We start from the raw sequence: 15,292 nt of genomic DNA on the forward strand, positions 1-15,292 counted from the left end.
TCCCATCAACATAATGCAATTCCTGAAACACCACCTACAGTTCTTCAGCTTTGGAGCTTTCATAGATTCACAAGCTATTTGAATATTAATTCTAGTCAGGGGGGGGAATCCTTGGTAGCATTAAAGGAGTTTTGATTTGAAACTGCAGTGACTTTAATGTTCTTAGACGTGTAGGATCATTTTGCCTCACAGCCAAATGTAGTCTCCCTTAGCTGTAGCCCTGGAGGCCATTTTAATTTTTATTTTTTTCTGTACGTTCAAGTGTTGCGTCTTCTAAAGTCCTTTACTTCATTTGCCGTTCTGCATACTTACTCCTACCTCCATCCCCTTTCCTCCATACTGCCTGGGCGTCACTCGTTTTTGCATCAGAACACATTACTTTTCCCCTTTAAATGTAGTTGCATGCGGGGGCGTGGCCCTCGGAGCATGTGCTCCCCCTCACTCCGCCCTCTGGTGCCACACCCCAGTCCTCTTTTCTGCATTGACTGGAGCGGACCTGCCTCACCTGCGCAGTGGTTGAGGCCTTTTTTCCCCTCCTAATTCCACGCACTTTTAAGTCTTCCCCCGGGACATTTGTGTTTGTTTTTTATTTTATTTTTTTTTAATTTCATTTTTCCTTCAATTGTCTACATTCATAGGAACTTTTATTTTCCCTGGCCTCCGGTGCCTCCCCTCTCCCTGGTCCATCTTGGCCAAGGCAGGCTTGAGTAGGAGCCCGTCATGCAATGGATCATTTCCGACGTCTGACCCGCACGCTCTCTGCCTCGGCGAAGGCCACGGCTGGGACAGCTGTTCAGCATGCAACGCCTTTGCTCCCCGGTCACTCAAGAACCGTCTCACGAGGTGGAGCTGTTCTCCAGATCTGCGCCCAAACAAATCAAGGCGTACATGTGTAGGAAAAGGAAGGCCAAGCTAAGTGTTCTGTTCTCCAAAGCACCCTGCAAAGGCGACTCTTCCTGGGAAGCAGTCAGGCGGGAGGTGCCAATCGGGTTACCGAGCTACCGGCCTAAGGGCTCCACAGATCCTCCCGGTCCCAGTGCTTAGGGGCCAGACGGCTCTTGTACTACGAAATCTCCAATGGAACTCTGTCTTAGTACCGGGCTTATGCCTTAGGGGGTGCCTACACGCAGTAGCACTACTGGCTCCTTGTCCAAGGGCCATCAGCCTACCAGGTCCACACCTGGAGGTGCAGGCGAGGTCTGAGCTTACTTGCACAAGTAAACAGTCAGAGGCTAAAACTAGTACACAACGGATAATCAGACCATGCATGTCTCGGTCCAGGCTAAGATGGCGCAGACTGACAAAATGGCGGCACGTGCGGACGCACGCCACTCCAGCGAACCCCAGAGGCATGATCACACCACAGGTAACGTGGTGCACATACTAACCGGTGCCCTCAGGGCAGGGGCGCTACACTGAGGCAAGTTACTCGCAGGGCAGGCACAGCACGGGAAGAGCACAGCCCTACACGCCGGTCACGCTGTCGGTGCCTCTGCAGGAATGCACATCTCCAGCGTGCGGGGAACGCTTATTTAAGAAATGTTCACTCTGATGAAGTCTCCTCAAATGGGTGGCATCCTGAGGGGGAATTATTAAAGACCTGCTTCTGCCTATGCCTGCACAGACTTTGGCTACCGTCCAGCTGCATCCGGCTCCACCCTTCGTCTTGGTGGCTTTGAGAAACCAGCTCCCACGCAGCCTAGCATCACAGCCCCGGTCCCAGTCTCCTGCAGTCCCCCACGCCACGGTTGTGCCAACATGCCACCCGCGGACTCTCAGGATGCTGCAGATCAGAGGGACACAGGATGAAGAAGAGGATCAGGACCCCTCCTCTTCAGCGAGTGCATTCCATGATAGGCTAGCAGGACTGTCGGAGTACCCAGGCCTGCCTCAGAAGGAACAACCTGAAGCAGGGATTCTAGCAGAAATCCTCGCCATCAGATCAGGTATCTCGCTCCAAAAAGATGTGAATGCCCTGGTAAAAAAGGGCTGCGCCAAGCCCCAGTTTAATCAGCCCACCAACAAGCGGCTGGACGCAAAATCTAAGCAGGCAGAAGAGAATGCACTCTGCCTATCTGTTCACCCGCAACCCCATTCATCGGTGATGGCGGCGGCTTCCATGTACGCCAAACCAGACATCCGCATCGTCCTCATCTACCTTTGCGTTATCAGGCTAGGAGAACACTCTGGAGGCCTACAGGAAGATGGTATACTCAAAAGCCAGCCTCCATCTGCGACTAGCTAACGCAGATGCTATGCTGGCTGCTGCAAATCGGAAGCTATGGTGTGAAACTGCTAATTTCCTTCCTGATCTGCCAGTACACATGGAAGCGTCCTTCAAAGCGGGATTGGCCAAAGCCAGGCTAGCGGCACAGGTCCTAATGGAGTCGTCCGTGGCCATATCAACGGGGCCAGCAGGGCCATTTGCGTGACCAGATATGAGGCAGAGGGCGTGGCTTAAAGCCACCATGTATAAACCGGGTGTGCAAGACCTCATTCTGGGGATTTGTTCCATTCTTCTACGGATGAAGAGTTCACAAGGAAAAGAACAAAAAAGCTTGATCCAACAGGGGAAGAACGTTCGGCGGATTCAGGGGGCTTTCAGGACCAGAGAGCTAGGCAACCCGATGGGTATCCCTGCCAACACGGGTGCAAACAACAAAGGACCTTCCACAAAAGGCTTCTTCCACTCCGCCCTCCCAGGCACCCGCCTTAGAGGGAAAGAAACAATAACGTGATCATCAAGGTCCACAATGCTCTGGTGTGGGTGGGGCATGTTTGCTCTTCACATTCAGTCCTGATGGGCAAGCACTCTTTGCGGTTCCATGGATCCTATCTGTGGTCTCCCATGGTTTCTGCCTCCCCCTCTGATATTTTTCTCCCCCATCACCCCCCATTCTCTCTTCCCCTCCCTCAGACTCGGGCCACCAGCTCTCTTTGTGGAGTTCCGCTCACTGGTAGTGAGTGGGGCAGTAGAGGAAGTCCCCTGGCCCCTCGCAGAGAGGCTTGTGGGTTTTACTTGCAGATTTCCACAATACAGAAGAGTTTATCTCATCAACATAATGCAATTCATGATGACCACCTCTAGTTCTCCAGCATTGGATCATTCATACATTCACAAGCTGTTTGAATATTAACTATAGTCAGGCTGGGAATTCTTGGTAATCTTGGTAACATTAAATAAGTTCATTTGAAACGGCAGTTCCTTTAGTGGTATGTTAGATAAGATTTCTCTTTACTGCACCTTTCCTTCCATTTCTATGTACCCCAAACCTTTTGCTTTTATTTTTGATCCTGACTTGTACTTTGTACAGTGCAGTGAAGCCTAAGCTTCACTACACTCTTTTACTGATCTATTATGGGGAAACGGACATGTCCTTCAGGCTGTCAGTACTGGTAAACATTGTTTCCCTTAGTCCTCCGACTTTGTTACTATGTTTAGTAACTTGTAATCACTAGTGGTAACTTTGATCATTGTAGAAAGCATTTTACAATGCAATACACTTCTATTTTGTTTATTAACCCTCGACTAACACTCAAAGGATGTTTGGCTTGGGTATTTACTTACCTTAAGTCTCTTATGATTCCTGTGTAGTTTTAGTGTGTTTTCTGTGATTGGAGGTCTCTCATCCAATTCACCCAGACACACTGCTGGAATCCTCCTAGGCTGTCTTCTCTAATGTCCCTGGACACGCACTCTAAAGTAGAATACTTACTTGTTAGAACAGTCTTCCTCTGGAACTCGGAACTTTGCCTGCAACTGAGCCCTATCTCACCCTGCCTACAGCTGGCTTCTAGATCACTAGGGTCCCTCTTCTGCCTCTGAGAGAACCAATGTACTAGAATCGGGAAGGTCTGCCTTGAAAAGTCAAACAAGTGTTGAAAAGTTTACTTAATTGTGAATGGGTTATTTGGTAACTCACTCTCAGTGAATAGTTAGAAAAATGTATGATTTACCTTAGATATGTTCAGCCATTCTGAAAGGTGTGTGTGTGTGTGTGTGTGTGTATATGTATGTATATGTATGTATATGTATATATATATATATTTAACTTACCTTGAATAATCTGTGTGCCTTCTTAAATAACTATTCTCAAAGTCTTAATTTCCTAAAACTGTCTCGCCATTCGAACAAAGTAGATAAAAGGGTTAACTTACCTGTGAGTTGGGTTCCTAACCTGTGAATTGGGTTCCCCACCTTCCCAAGAGTAATGTTGGTTTCTATTATTTTTGTTAGGATAATTGTATAATTGGTCCTTGCTGCCCCTGAATTGCTGTTGGCCTGTCCAGAATAAGTCTTCCTAATCATACTTACCTTTTTAGGTTGCTGGTAGCTCCTTACAAAAGTATAAAGGGTTTACTTACCTGGAGTATAACTGTTATCCTAAAATAAGTTCACAAGTTATTGCTTCCATTAGGCTCTGAACTGAAAAGCAAATGTAATTGAATATTACACCCCAAGGTCCAACTCCCCTAGAATAACTGTTATCCTGAATCAGAGTTATAGATGTTTTACTTTTCCTAGACAAAATGGTCCACTATTCTGAAAAGTGTATTGTCCAGTTGACTTACTATGTGATTTCTTGCTGAGCGTCACGGTGCAACTGATGGGGTCTACTACCGTGGTATTACTGAAGGTAATCTAAAGTAACAATTGGTTTTGACTTCCCGAGAACTACTGTTAGGTGTTCAAAATTATGTTATATGGTTTGGTCTGTGTACCTGCAAGCATAGTGTGGTGTTTTCTATAATGTTATGTTATTTGGCATTTATATAGCGCTGTCATGGTCATGAAGTCGGGGGCACAGGCATGCAGGGGTCGCATGCACAGGAGACCTGGGTGGACACTGTTCTGGCACCTTTGGCACCAGGCTCGTGAACAAAAGTAAACCAGAACATCCATTTAACACCAAAAAGATTTTATTATGGACATAGCACTTCAGATGCATTAACCTTGAACATTCCATCCATTAAGCATTAACCTTGAAGATTCCATCCATTAAGCAGGATGCATTAACCTTGAACATTCCATCCATTAAGCAGCCCCAAGTGTATTTTTGGGTGTGGCTGCTAATGGATTGCCTTCCCACATGCTCACTCTAGGAGTGGCAGGGTGTGGCTGGTAAGCCAGCCATATTGGGCATGCCCACGATCTCGGCTATATAAGCTGCCCCGATCCTCAAGACAGACTTCACGTTATTCTGCACTTGCAAGCAGCATAACGCTTACCGTCGCCTAAGGTCAGACTTACCTTTGAAAATCCTGCTTCCTGGATATCCTGCTTCCTGCCAGCATACTAACCAACGGGGAAGCTGTTCTTACCTGTACATCTCTTCGGCGAACCAAGTATCATCTTTGCACTTTCCGTGCCTGCAAGGAAAAAAACAGAAGACAAGATTAGAGATCGAAATAAGTCAGTTTAAGGTTGTGCTTCGCCATACTTCGAGCTTTTCCTTAAACCATCATTTACATGCTGTCGAACATTGCGGTAGCATCCATCTTCCATCCATCTGGCCGCGTCTCGCGTCTCACAGCTGCATTGAGGCCGCATTTCAATCTAAGAGAAGAAGAGAGACATCATTGCAGGCATAAATAGGAGCAACATTATAGACATTAAACAGACACACTTTATCACAAGAGCTCAAGAAAGACTTACCAATCATAAGGAGAAGCATTGTCGCAGCTGGACTGGACTAATCCTTGTCGGGGATCAGTGAAGGAACTAGATCCCATTCGACGCACCCCTGCCAGAAGTAGCAGGAAGGAGAGCTTATCTTCCATAATTAACTGGTGAGCTCTATGGGCCGGCGTATGCTCACAGAAACTCCCACACTTTTAGTCCATGCAGGAGCAGTATTGCCACGTTCCACTGCTCACAGCTTTTCTACTGAGGGAGAGGCCTGAAGAGGGTGATTCAAGTTCAGGGAGGGCTGCAGCCATGCCCCAACGCCTCCGCAGAGACCAGGTGAGTGTAACAGTGCTCTATATAGAAGCACTGGGAGGTTGAATGCCCTTGGGGGACCATAGTCCAGATCAGTCGAGCGAGTAAGATGTCAAAGGGTGCTTAGATGCACCGATTATGTGCACAGCTGATGCGATTGCCTGATGGTAGCTGCATCCTAGCATTAGGTGTGGTGGTATTTGTTATCAGTTGAACGTATGCAGTCTGGAGGATGTTCACCAAGACTGGGTTCTGGCGGGGGTGTGGCCAGCAGCAAAACCATGCGGACGTGAGTCCCTGAAGCTCCCGGGACTGCCAAATATATCCTGATAAACAGCCTGCCATCAGAGACGGAGACTAACAAAAATTGTCTCTGCCATGACCTAAACTCAGAGCACGTTTGGGTGAGGTATAAGCACAGATAATAGTTTGGCGAGTTAATCCTGAGCCACTGAACAACACTGAGCGAGGGACGGAACGAACAAGATGGCCGCAAACTCAAGGATGAATCCAGAGAGATGAGCATAGAGCTGGAACACTCAAAAGGGAGTCTGAAGCATTGCCTAAAGCAGTCTGGAGGGTGCCGGCAGGCGAATCGCGACCCATGATCTGACGAGCCTCCTACTACCTGCTAAAGCGAACTGTGCCCTGCGCGACGGCAATGTCTTGCGGACTACTGGCCTAGACCTGAGACCAACATGGAGGGTTGCCGCGCTCTGATGCTGGGACAGCCTGAAGGGAAGCACTGACGAGCCGCTCAGACTGACGAGAGGGCTCGCTGCGATCCGGTGAGGAGACGGCCTAGAGGGAGACTCTGCCCGCCCTGAGCAAACAAGCGGACGGGTCATCCCGTCTGCCTCTGTGCCGGCATTGGAGGACACCGGCCTCCGACTGGATTGTGAGATGCTGCTGCTGGAACACACTGCGCAAGTAGTGAGTGCAGAGGGGGCGTACCAGCCTGACATTGGGGCCCCATTTACTTGCCCTGAACCCGCCCATAGTAAGAAGGGAACATGCTGAGTGAGTGAGACGACTGTAGTCTGCTCGCCGGCATTGCCCAGGGTTTGCCTGAGCCCTGTGCGCCACGACGAAAAGTGTGCTTCCCCCTGACCCCCGACGGGGCCCCCTGGGGAAGAGTGCCAATACACCCCAAAGCAACGAGAGGACACTGAAGTGTGGGGGAGGGTGGGAACCGGTGGGTGGCCTGTCCATAGTCCTAATGTCTTTATAGTACATGGCCCCATAAGCAATACAACCATCCCTTCTCTCCAAAACCCCCCCCCACCGTGCCCTCTTTGGGGAGCAGCAGACGGTCCTCTCCGCTCTCTCCATTGCTCACAACCCTTGATCATCCCGAGCTAACTAAGGTCCAAACCGATCATTCTAGCCCTGATCGGCCACATTTGGGATGTGAGGGGTGAGTGAGGGCCTGCACCCTCTATCACCGAAGCATCTGCCAAGGTACACTCACTGTGGAGCCTGACACTGCACTAATAAGACCCAGTGTCCGGCCCACTGCGGCCAGTTCTGCTCCTCCTGAGACACATGACAAAGGCTGAGTGACTGGCAATTGATTGGGAATAAAAGTCTGCTCCCAGGTGGGGAAGCAAGTGATTAAGGCTGGCGGATCACACCACCACCACCCCATACTCGAAGCACACAGGGGGAGACTAGTGGTCCTCCCGCTCTGGTGCCATAACAGACGACTGAAAGAAATTACACCATTGGGGAAATATATACCCCCCTCACCTACATGAACCAGTGCCACACTAGTGGTCAAGGCCAGACGGATACAAATGAATCTTACCACCCGGTCGTTGTAGGATAGAGGGTGAGCGCGGATAATTTGGTGTTTTGCCATCCTGTCAAGTGCAGTGTTGTAGAAATGTAGCGAGAGGGAGTCGCAGAACGATTGTGTGGGAGTGGATTGGGCAGAGGTGTAAGTAGGTTTAACGCATTTTATCTTATGGAGTTCTTTGCTGCTGCTGCCACAGTTTAGAATTTGTTTATTGTAATAGGCTTTTTTGGCCTTTCGGATCTCGAATTTGTAACTACGGTGGTGGAGGGTGAACATGGATCTGCCGAGATCGGTTTTAGATGCTCACCATTTGCGTTCAAGAGTTGTTTTGTTTTTTGAAAGTCCTCAGGTGGGGCGTGCACCATTTGGAGGACAAACCTTTGCATGAGGTTGCGGGGGGCTAGGGGGGTGAGAGGAGTTAGTGATTCTTTAAGCCATGAGTCAAAGGATTCAATGGCTAAGGGTCTATGTAAGGATCTGTCTTCTCCTGCATCCTAGTGGAATCTGGAGTGAGTGTTATGAGTGACATTGGAATGTTACTGGATGGAATGTTTGTGTATGACTGGTGTTCTCTGGAGGGGAGTTGAAGATGTAAGCCTGAGAGAGAGGATGCCGGTGCTTGCCTATGTGAACTGGAATCTACTATCTGATTAATATGACTCTAGAAACTGGATGTTATGCTTGGAAACATAATAAAGAAGTCACTCATCCATACCATGTCAGAGTCATTCTACCTGAACCCAGATTTCTACCACAGGACAGCGTTGCAGGAGGACGTAGTAGCAGGGCTTCAGCAAGGTCTTGGAGTACCTTGAGTTTGTTCCAGCATTTGTGATCAAAGGTGGGCACAGGGAGAGCTGTAGGAGGAGAGGCTGGTGTGTGGATAGATAAAGGGATGGCAAAGTGGTCTGTCCAGATGAGCGGTTTGGGACTGGATATATAATCCAAGTCATAGAAGCTAAAAATCGCATCAACAGTGTTCCCACTTTAGTTGGACCAGTGGTATGTTGGGAGAGGTTCAGTGCATCAAGACTGGCGACCAGAGGATGGGTCATGGGGTTGTTGAGCATATCAAACCAGATATTGAAATCTCCCAGGAGTGTAAGAGATGGGTGATTTACCTGAATGGTAACTATTGAGTCAGAGATTGCCAGCAAAATGTCTGTCGTGTCCAGGGGGTCTGTAGATGAGTAGGAAGCTCTGGGTGAGTGTCGATGGTAGCGAGATTTGTACCAGAAGGGATTCACGGGTAGTGTTGCATGTCTGGGATTCGACAAGTGAGACAGAGAAATGGGGTTTGTAGAGGATTGCCACTCTGCCACCTCCTGGAGTGTCTATTGTTGGCGAAAAGCAAGTAGCCAGGGGCGAAGGCCTCGTGCAGAACTGGGGCAAAATCATCGGAGAACCAGGTCTCGATGATAAAAATGTCTGTATTGTCAGAACATAGGAGTTCAAAGATGCTGGGCCTCATTATAAGGCTGTGCTCCCGGAATGAAGGGGGCCGGTACAACACAGGCACCCTTCGTTCCGGGAGCGCCGATTACAAGCTTCCCATCGAGACCCGGATCGCACGCCTGGTTTTAACAGGCGTGCTTTCCTGGTCCCGCGAGGGGAAGAGGGAGGCAATAACAGGCCAGATGTAATCTGCTGTTATTACCTCCCTCCCCATTCCCATTGAGCCCTATCGGGACTAAAATGGGAATGGGAATGGGGATGGGTTCCTGCATGGAGGACTTACCTGGTCCTCCTATCTCGGAGTAACCCGGTAAGCCCCCATTGCAGGAACCCGGTAATGGAGCCCGGAACGGAGGCAGCCATGGAGCTAATAGCTCCATGGCTACCTCCATTCTCGTAATGAGGCCCCCTGTGTCTGTTTCTTGCTACGGAGAGGGCATTAGAAAGAATGCATGTGACTTTGTGAGGGGAGGTGGTTTTCTTGCTGCTTATCGTATGGAGTGCTTGGTGGACATGGGTGCCCGAAGAGGTGGGGGATGTGGTGGGATCATTCTGGTTGGTTGAGACTGGCTGAGGGGGGGGGGGCTGGGTGCCTGTTCGGTGAGAGGGTTACGTCGATGGGGGGGGGGGAGGGGGTCCGGGAAGAGTAGGCGGGCAGTGGTAGGTATGTGAGCGATGAGGAGGGGAGGATCAGGGGGAATTGTGAGGGTGGGGGTTGGAGCATTGAGGGCTTAGGCGGTTTGTTTGTGGTTCGAGTCTGGGGGGCACTGTGGGTGTTGGTGTACTAGGTGAGAAGTCAAGAGCAAGGGGGTGGAGACTGGTAAAGGGGGGGCGGGGATGGTCTGAAGGTAGGGGTGGGAAATGCTGGGACGTTGGACCGATGGAGAAGTGGTGAGGTATGAAGGGTCGAGCGAGAGGACCAGTCGCACTTTGTGTTTTGGTGCCATGGGAGTGTGAGAGAGGGTCAGAAGGGGGAGAAGATGAAGCTACTGTTCCAGAAAGGGCCAGACGAGCTACTTTCAGAGAAGAGACGGGAAGGGATTGTGGGGGGGTTCTGTGGGCGGGGGTCGAGTAGGGCCTGATTGGGAGGGGTGGGAGGGGGGGAGACGGCGGCATGGGAGGTAGGTTGAGAGGGTGGTGGAGTTACTCAGTGGGCAAAAGGATGGCGTGGTAGTGAAGGGGTGTTTGTGATGTTTAAAGCGCCAGAGAGCTCCTCTGGCTTGCAAGATTATATTGTGCGGGGTGTATGGATGGGGAGCGTGGTGTTGTTCTCAATAGATGCTAGAGGGAGGGTGGATATTGATGTGTTCAGGTGGGTTGGGGGATGAGTGTTTAAGGAGACAGGTGTTTGGCGTGACAAAGTGCTCCTCTGATCCTAGAGTTAGAGGTGGAATGGTGGTATGGGGGTGGGCAGGCGGGGTCTGGGTGTATCGTTGTTCGGGGACAGGGGTTGTGACCAGATGAGGGATAAAGGAGGGGGGGTTCATGAACGTGGGTTACGCTCCGGGAGGGGTGAGTTATGGAGTGAGGTTATGGTGCAGGCAAGCCGGGAATGAGTAGGGGTCGGAGAGGTGGTCTTTGTTTGTGGGATCTCCAGCCCGGGCGAGGTTAAGTCAGCACCTAGAAATTGATGTACTTGTAACAGTAGATGCAGTGACCCTAGATGTAAAACCAGTGTCCAGATTATGGACACCAGGACAGTGGGAGAGGGTCAAACAGTGGGCAACAATAAAATGCAGCAACTCTAGATGCAATGGCAGCGCCTAGATTTGGGACACCTGGATAGAGGGAGAAAGGCCTAACACTGGGACACCCGCAAATGCAATAACGGAGAATGCAATAACCCTAGATGTAACAGCAGCGCCTAGACACAGGATACCTGGATAGAAGGCGAAAGGCCGAACACAGGGGGGCAGCAGTAAAAGTAACAGTAAATGCAAAACCGTAGCTTTAATAACAGCGTCTAGATTTGGGACACCTGGATAGAGGGAGAAACTGCCTAACACAGGGGGCCACTCTATAGTGCCACTCCATAGATGTCACACATTGCAGTATTAACAATTTTCAAGGCATGCGGCATGTCAATCTTCAGTTTACTAAGAGGGTGATGCAGGCTAGAATTTGGTGTACGATCTGTTTATATGATCTGCAATAGTACTTATTTCCCCCAAGATTTATCTGGGCCTGCTTGTATTTAAATAAACCATTTATTTTTACAATAGTGTTTCAGTGTTTCTTTGGAGCATTTGTATTACAATTTCATTTGTACTGATTCTACAGCCCTCTCTCCCTCCTAGGATAAGCCTAGCTGCTCTGTCAATGCTACCCTGAACTTGGGTGGTACAGCCTTATACCAAGAGTGGAGTCTTGTACTGCCTCAGTTGAATGGTTTTACTAAGACCTTAAGAAAAATGGTCCTAACAACCATACCAAAGATCGCAGTACGGATGCGCTACATAAATATACCATGATGCAGCCGCTTCTCCATGCAGAGTACATGGCCTCGCTTTTTTGAGCACAGCAAGTTTTGCTATTATGAAATCAGCGGTGGCTCTGCCCAGGAATAGCGCATAATGGCAATACTTTTCTTATCAGTGGAGAACTATATTCCTCAATACCATGACTCACTGCCTCTGTTCACAAAGGTATGGCACATTTTGGGATTGTGATTATATCTAATTGATTGGAATAATATTGAGAGTGGGTTTTGTAGCAAGTTTCTAATTCATGTTTTTGCTATTGTGATTGTCGTGCAATAACATGCAGGATTTGAAGCAACCTCATGGGTGGATCCCTTCTCTGGTTCTTTTAAATGCCTGTCCTCATCAAGGCTGTTGCCAATGGGGAGTTTGATAAATTTACTCCAGTGTAGCCGAAACACACTGCCGACATGTTTTCAGATTGGAGGTGGTGATGTTTGTTGCCACGTTTTGAAAAAATATTGTGTGAAGTGCACTATTTTAAGACTTTGGCTGTTAAAGTGTTTTTTTTGTCTGGCATTAATGATGAATTGTGTTATGTTTAGAGCATCGGATTGTTCCATGTGTTCAGTGTATTTCTATGTGTAGAGTGATAACTTTTTTTCCATGACTGTATAACGAGTGTATTTGGTACGCACACACACACACACACACATTCTAATTAATTTTGAATTTTTAAAGCAGAGGCGTGTAGCCTCTTGAAAATACTGTATCCCGTGGCACATGGTGTGCTCTATTTTTTGCCATTATGGGTGCACTGGTTAACATATTTTGTTCCACTCCGCATTACAGTATTGGAACACGGGGAAACCACTTTTCACCCATTCACTGTTATATGAACATTGGAAACATTAAAATAAAGCCAAACCTATGTGTTCGTAGATGTTATGGATACACTCACAGCACTAATACATTCCTAATGTATATTCTTTTTCAGATTACACGTTGTATGAGTATCAAAAATGTTGTTGCCATCTGTATTGGTTTCACATTTGAGTTTATTTTGCACAAATTGTTTTTTCTATCTTGATTTTCATGATTAAATACTTTAATCTCAACTTGTCCTGCAAATAAAGCTGTTAATTAAAATCACATTTGATAGTACTCATTCTTACCCAGTGGGAAAGACTGTTATTGGTGAACAATTGTTTGATCAGAACGTAAATAAATGTCTGTTCCAATACTTCCCTAACTCAAGTTTACAAATTGGCTTTCAGGATTATCGAGTTAACATTTTTCTGAGGCAGAGGTGGAACGATCCTAGACTTAAACTTCCCAATGATTTCCGAGGCTCCGATTCACTGACTGTTGATCCGTCGATGTTCAAATGCTTATGGAAACCTGACTTGTTCTTTGCAAATGAAAAGAGTGCAAACTTCCATGATGTCACACAAGAAAATATCCTGTTGTTCATTTTCCGCGATGGTGATGTGTTGGTCAGCATGAGGTACTTATATAATAAGTGTTAATTGTATTCTTGTATAATCGGTCGTGTGAATTATTAATGGCAACAATTTTGTATTTTTGTCAGATTATCCATCACACTGTCCTGCCCTCTGGATTTGACGTTGTTTCCTATGGACACACAGCGATGCAAGATGCAATTGGAGAGCTGTATGTACTGAACTGTTTTTGCAGAATAATACTGTGCACTTTTCCTTTATTTTAAAGATTTCCCAAAAAATGCAATGATATGTATGTTAATCCCACCGCCTGGGGTCATTGGTACCTGGACTGATTGGCAAGCTAAGTAAATATCATTTTGAGCGGTCTATGCCTTTGTAATATTATGTGAGCGAAATGCTAAGGCTGCAGAGTCCATCAAAATTGAAGGCTCTTGCCCTCCCATGTGCACACAGATTGGGAGATTCTCTTTGACAATGTTGACGCGGTTTATTCACAAACCCACTTTAGGTAAAACCCTTTCTCATTGGATGATGTTTTGGTTTGTTTAGTCCACTATTGTCCAATAATGCCAGAACGTCTTCATTTTAATGGTCGCATATGTCGTGTTACGAGTAACATGCTCTTGATCAAGACTATAGTTCCTGTAAATCCTAGTGGATAATTACTGAGTGGTAGAACCTCTGCTCAAAGCGAATGGCTGTCATCACCCTGAAAAGCAATCTGTGGTCGATATTTAGACCGTCTTCTGTAAAAGAAATGCCAAGATCATTTTGGCTAGGTCATCTTCTGAAAATTTTATTTCACAGTGCTGTGGGAGCCAACACCCAATTGAACATGACATCTTCTGGGACCTAGAGTATCCCCTCACGCATTTCAACAGACTTTTCTTAGGCTTGTGATTACACAATGGGAAATGCAATAGTACGTTGGGAATGTCTGATTCCATCAAAGCAGTGATTGATGAAAGCATAATTAAACACATTTGCACTCCCTCCTAACCCATACATTCAAGGTTGTGATCTTTGTTAGTCAGTAAATGAACATAAAGCTGAGTTGGCAATATAGCATTATTTGGACTTTGAAGCTGTCCTTGCAAGTATGCAAAGGTGGGGAGGCATATCAATCAGCATACTCTATAAAGATTGCAAAAAGCAGCTTGCATTACTAATTCTGCTAACCTGACAAATGTAAAAATTCAGTAAATATATTTTGCTTCACTTTTATTCCCTCGTTGTCGTGGACTAGCCAAAATGGTTTCTGGCCCATTCAATTTGAACATGCTGTTAAGGGAGTTTTCCTAAAGTCTCACTTGGGGGTGAGACTTAAGTAAGCTATCGCAGTGGTTTGTAGATCCACCCCCACGCAACCCCCCCACCCCCCAACTCTTAGTATCAGCCTTTACTACTGCTGGCACCTTGGTAGAGTGGCAGAGCAGTCAGGCTCATCATAAGAGGAAGATGTGAGCTGTAGGTAAGTACACTGAACCTAGTTAGTAATGAACTTCAAAGAAACACACATTAATGTATATTAAAATATAAATGGATTGTATTTACACAAGAAACACTTTAAATTACTTGGCACAATAAACCAAAACACTTAGGATTACTTTTCAAAGGCACTGCTTAGTTGGTAGTTGCTTGCTGTTACATTTGTTACAGCTTTTGATATGACAGTTCTATTAGATTATCGGTAATCGCACACACTCGCGAATCTTAGCAGACATACGGTAAAGATATTTACTCTGCACAAACATATAATATAGTGACTTTTGGGAAGGGAAATTGTTGGTTAGTGCAATACTAGCAGTTAAGGTTTTAGAGGCAGTTTCTTTGCACAGCAAGTATTTTATGGTCCAAAACACACCCCTAGCTAAAGGCAGTTCGGAGAGTGGTTAAAGTCTTAACAAGCAGCAGAATACAAACGTTCATGTCGATACTTTACAGTCTCCAGTCTCTAAGATGCAAGAGGACACAATATACGTTAGAGGCCTTGTTAAAGGACTTGGTAAAGGGACACAAGCAGCGGCTTGAGTCGCAGGTGAGAGGGGCGGGGGTCCCCTGGACACCATTATTTGCACTCCAAAGTTGCGGAGCGACTTCGCGGATCAAGGTAAGCAATACCTTACTCCCCACAGTACCTTAGGTTAGAAAAAAAGATTGTGGCTGGATTCTCCTCGATGTGCCGGTGCTGGGCCCGACCTCCAGATTCCTT

At 47.2% G+C, this 15,292-nt stretch overlaps 1 protein-coding gene across 2 annotated transcripts in view; it reads left to right on the forward strand.

The window, feature by feature from the left end:
• Positions 1-15,292, forward strand: part of GLRB (glycine receptor beta) — a 503,088-nt gene that overhangs the window by 185,044 nt on the left and 302,752 nt on the right. For both annotated transcript variants that reach the window (XM_069631327.1, XM_069631328.1), the window contains exons 6-7: positions 12,892-13,121; positions 13,206-13,288. In XM_069631327.1, the coding sequence (XP_069487428.1) occupies positions 12,892-13,121; positions 13,206-13,288 (313 nt within the window). The remainder of the gene's footprint in view (positions 1-12,891; positions 13,122-13,205; positions 13,289-15,292) is intronic.

The sequence above is a fragment of the Ambystoma mexicanum genome, chromosome 6q (genome assembly GCF_040938575.1).
Source record: "Ambystoma mexicanum isolate Mex_15411 chromosome 6q, UKY_AmexF1_1, whole genome shotgun sequence".
Taxonomy (NCBI): Eukaryota; Metazoa; Chordata; class Amphibia; order Caudata; family Ambystomatidae; genus Ambystoma; species Ambystoma mexicanum.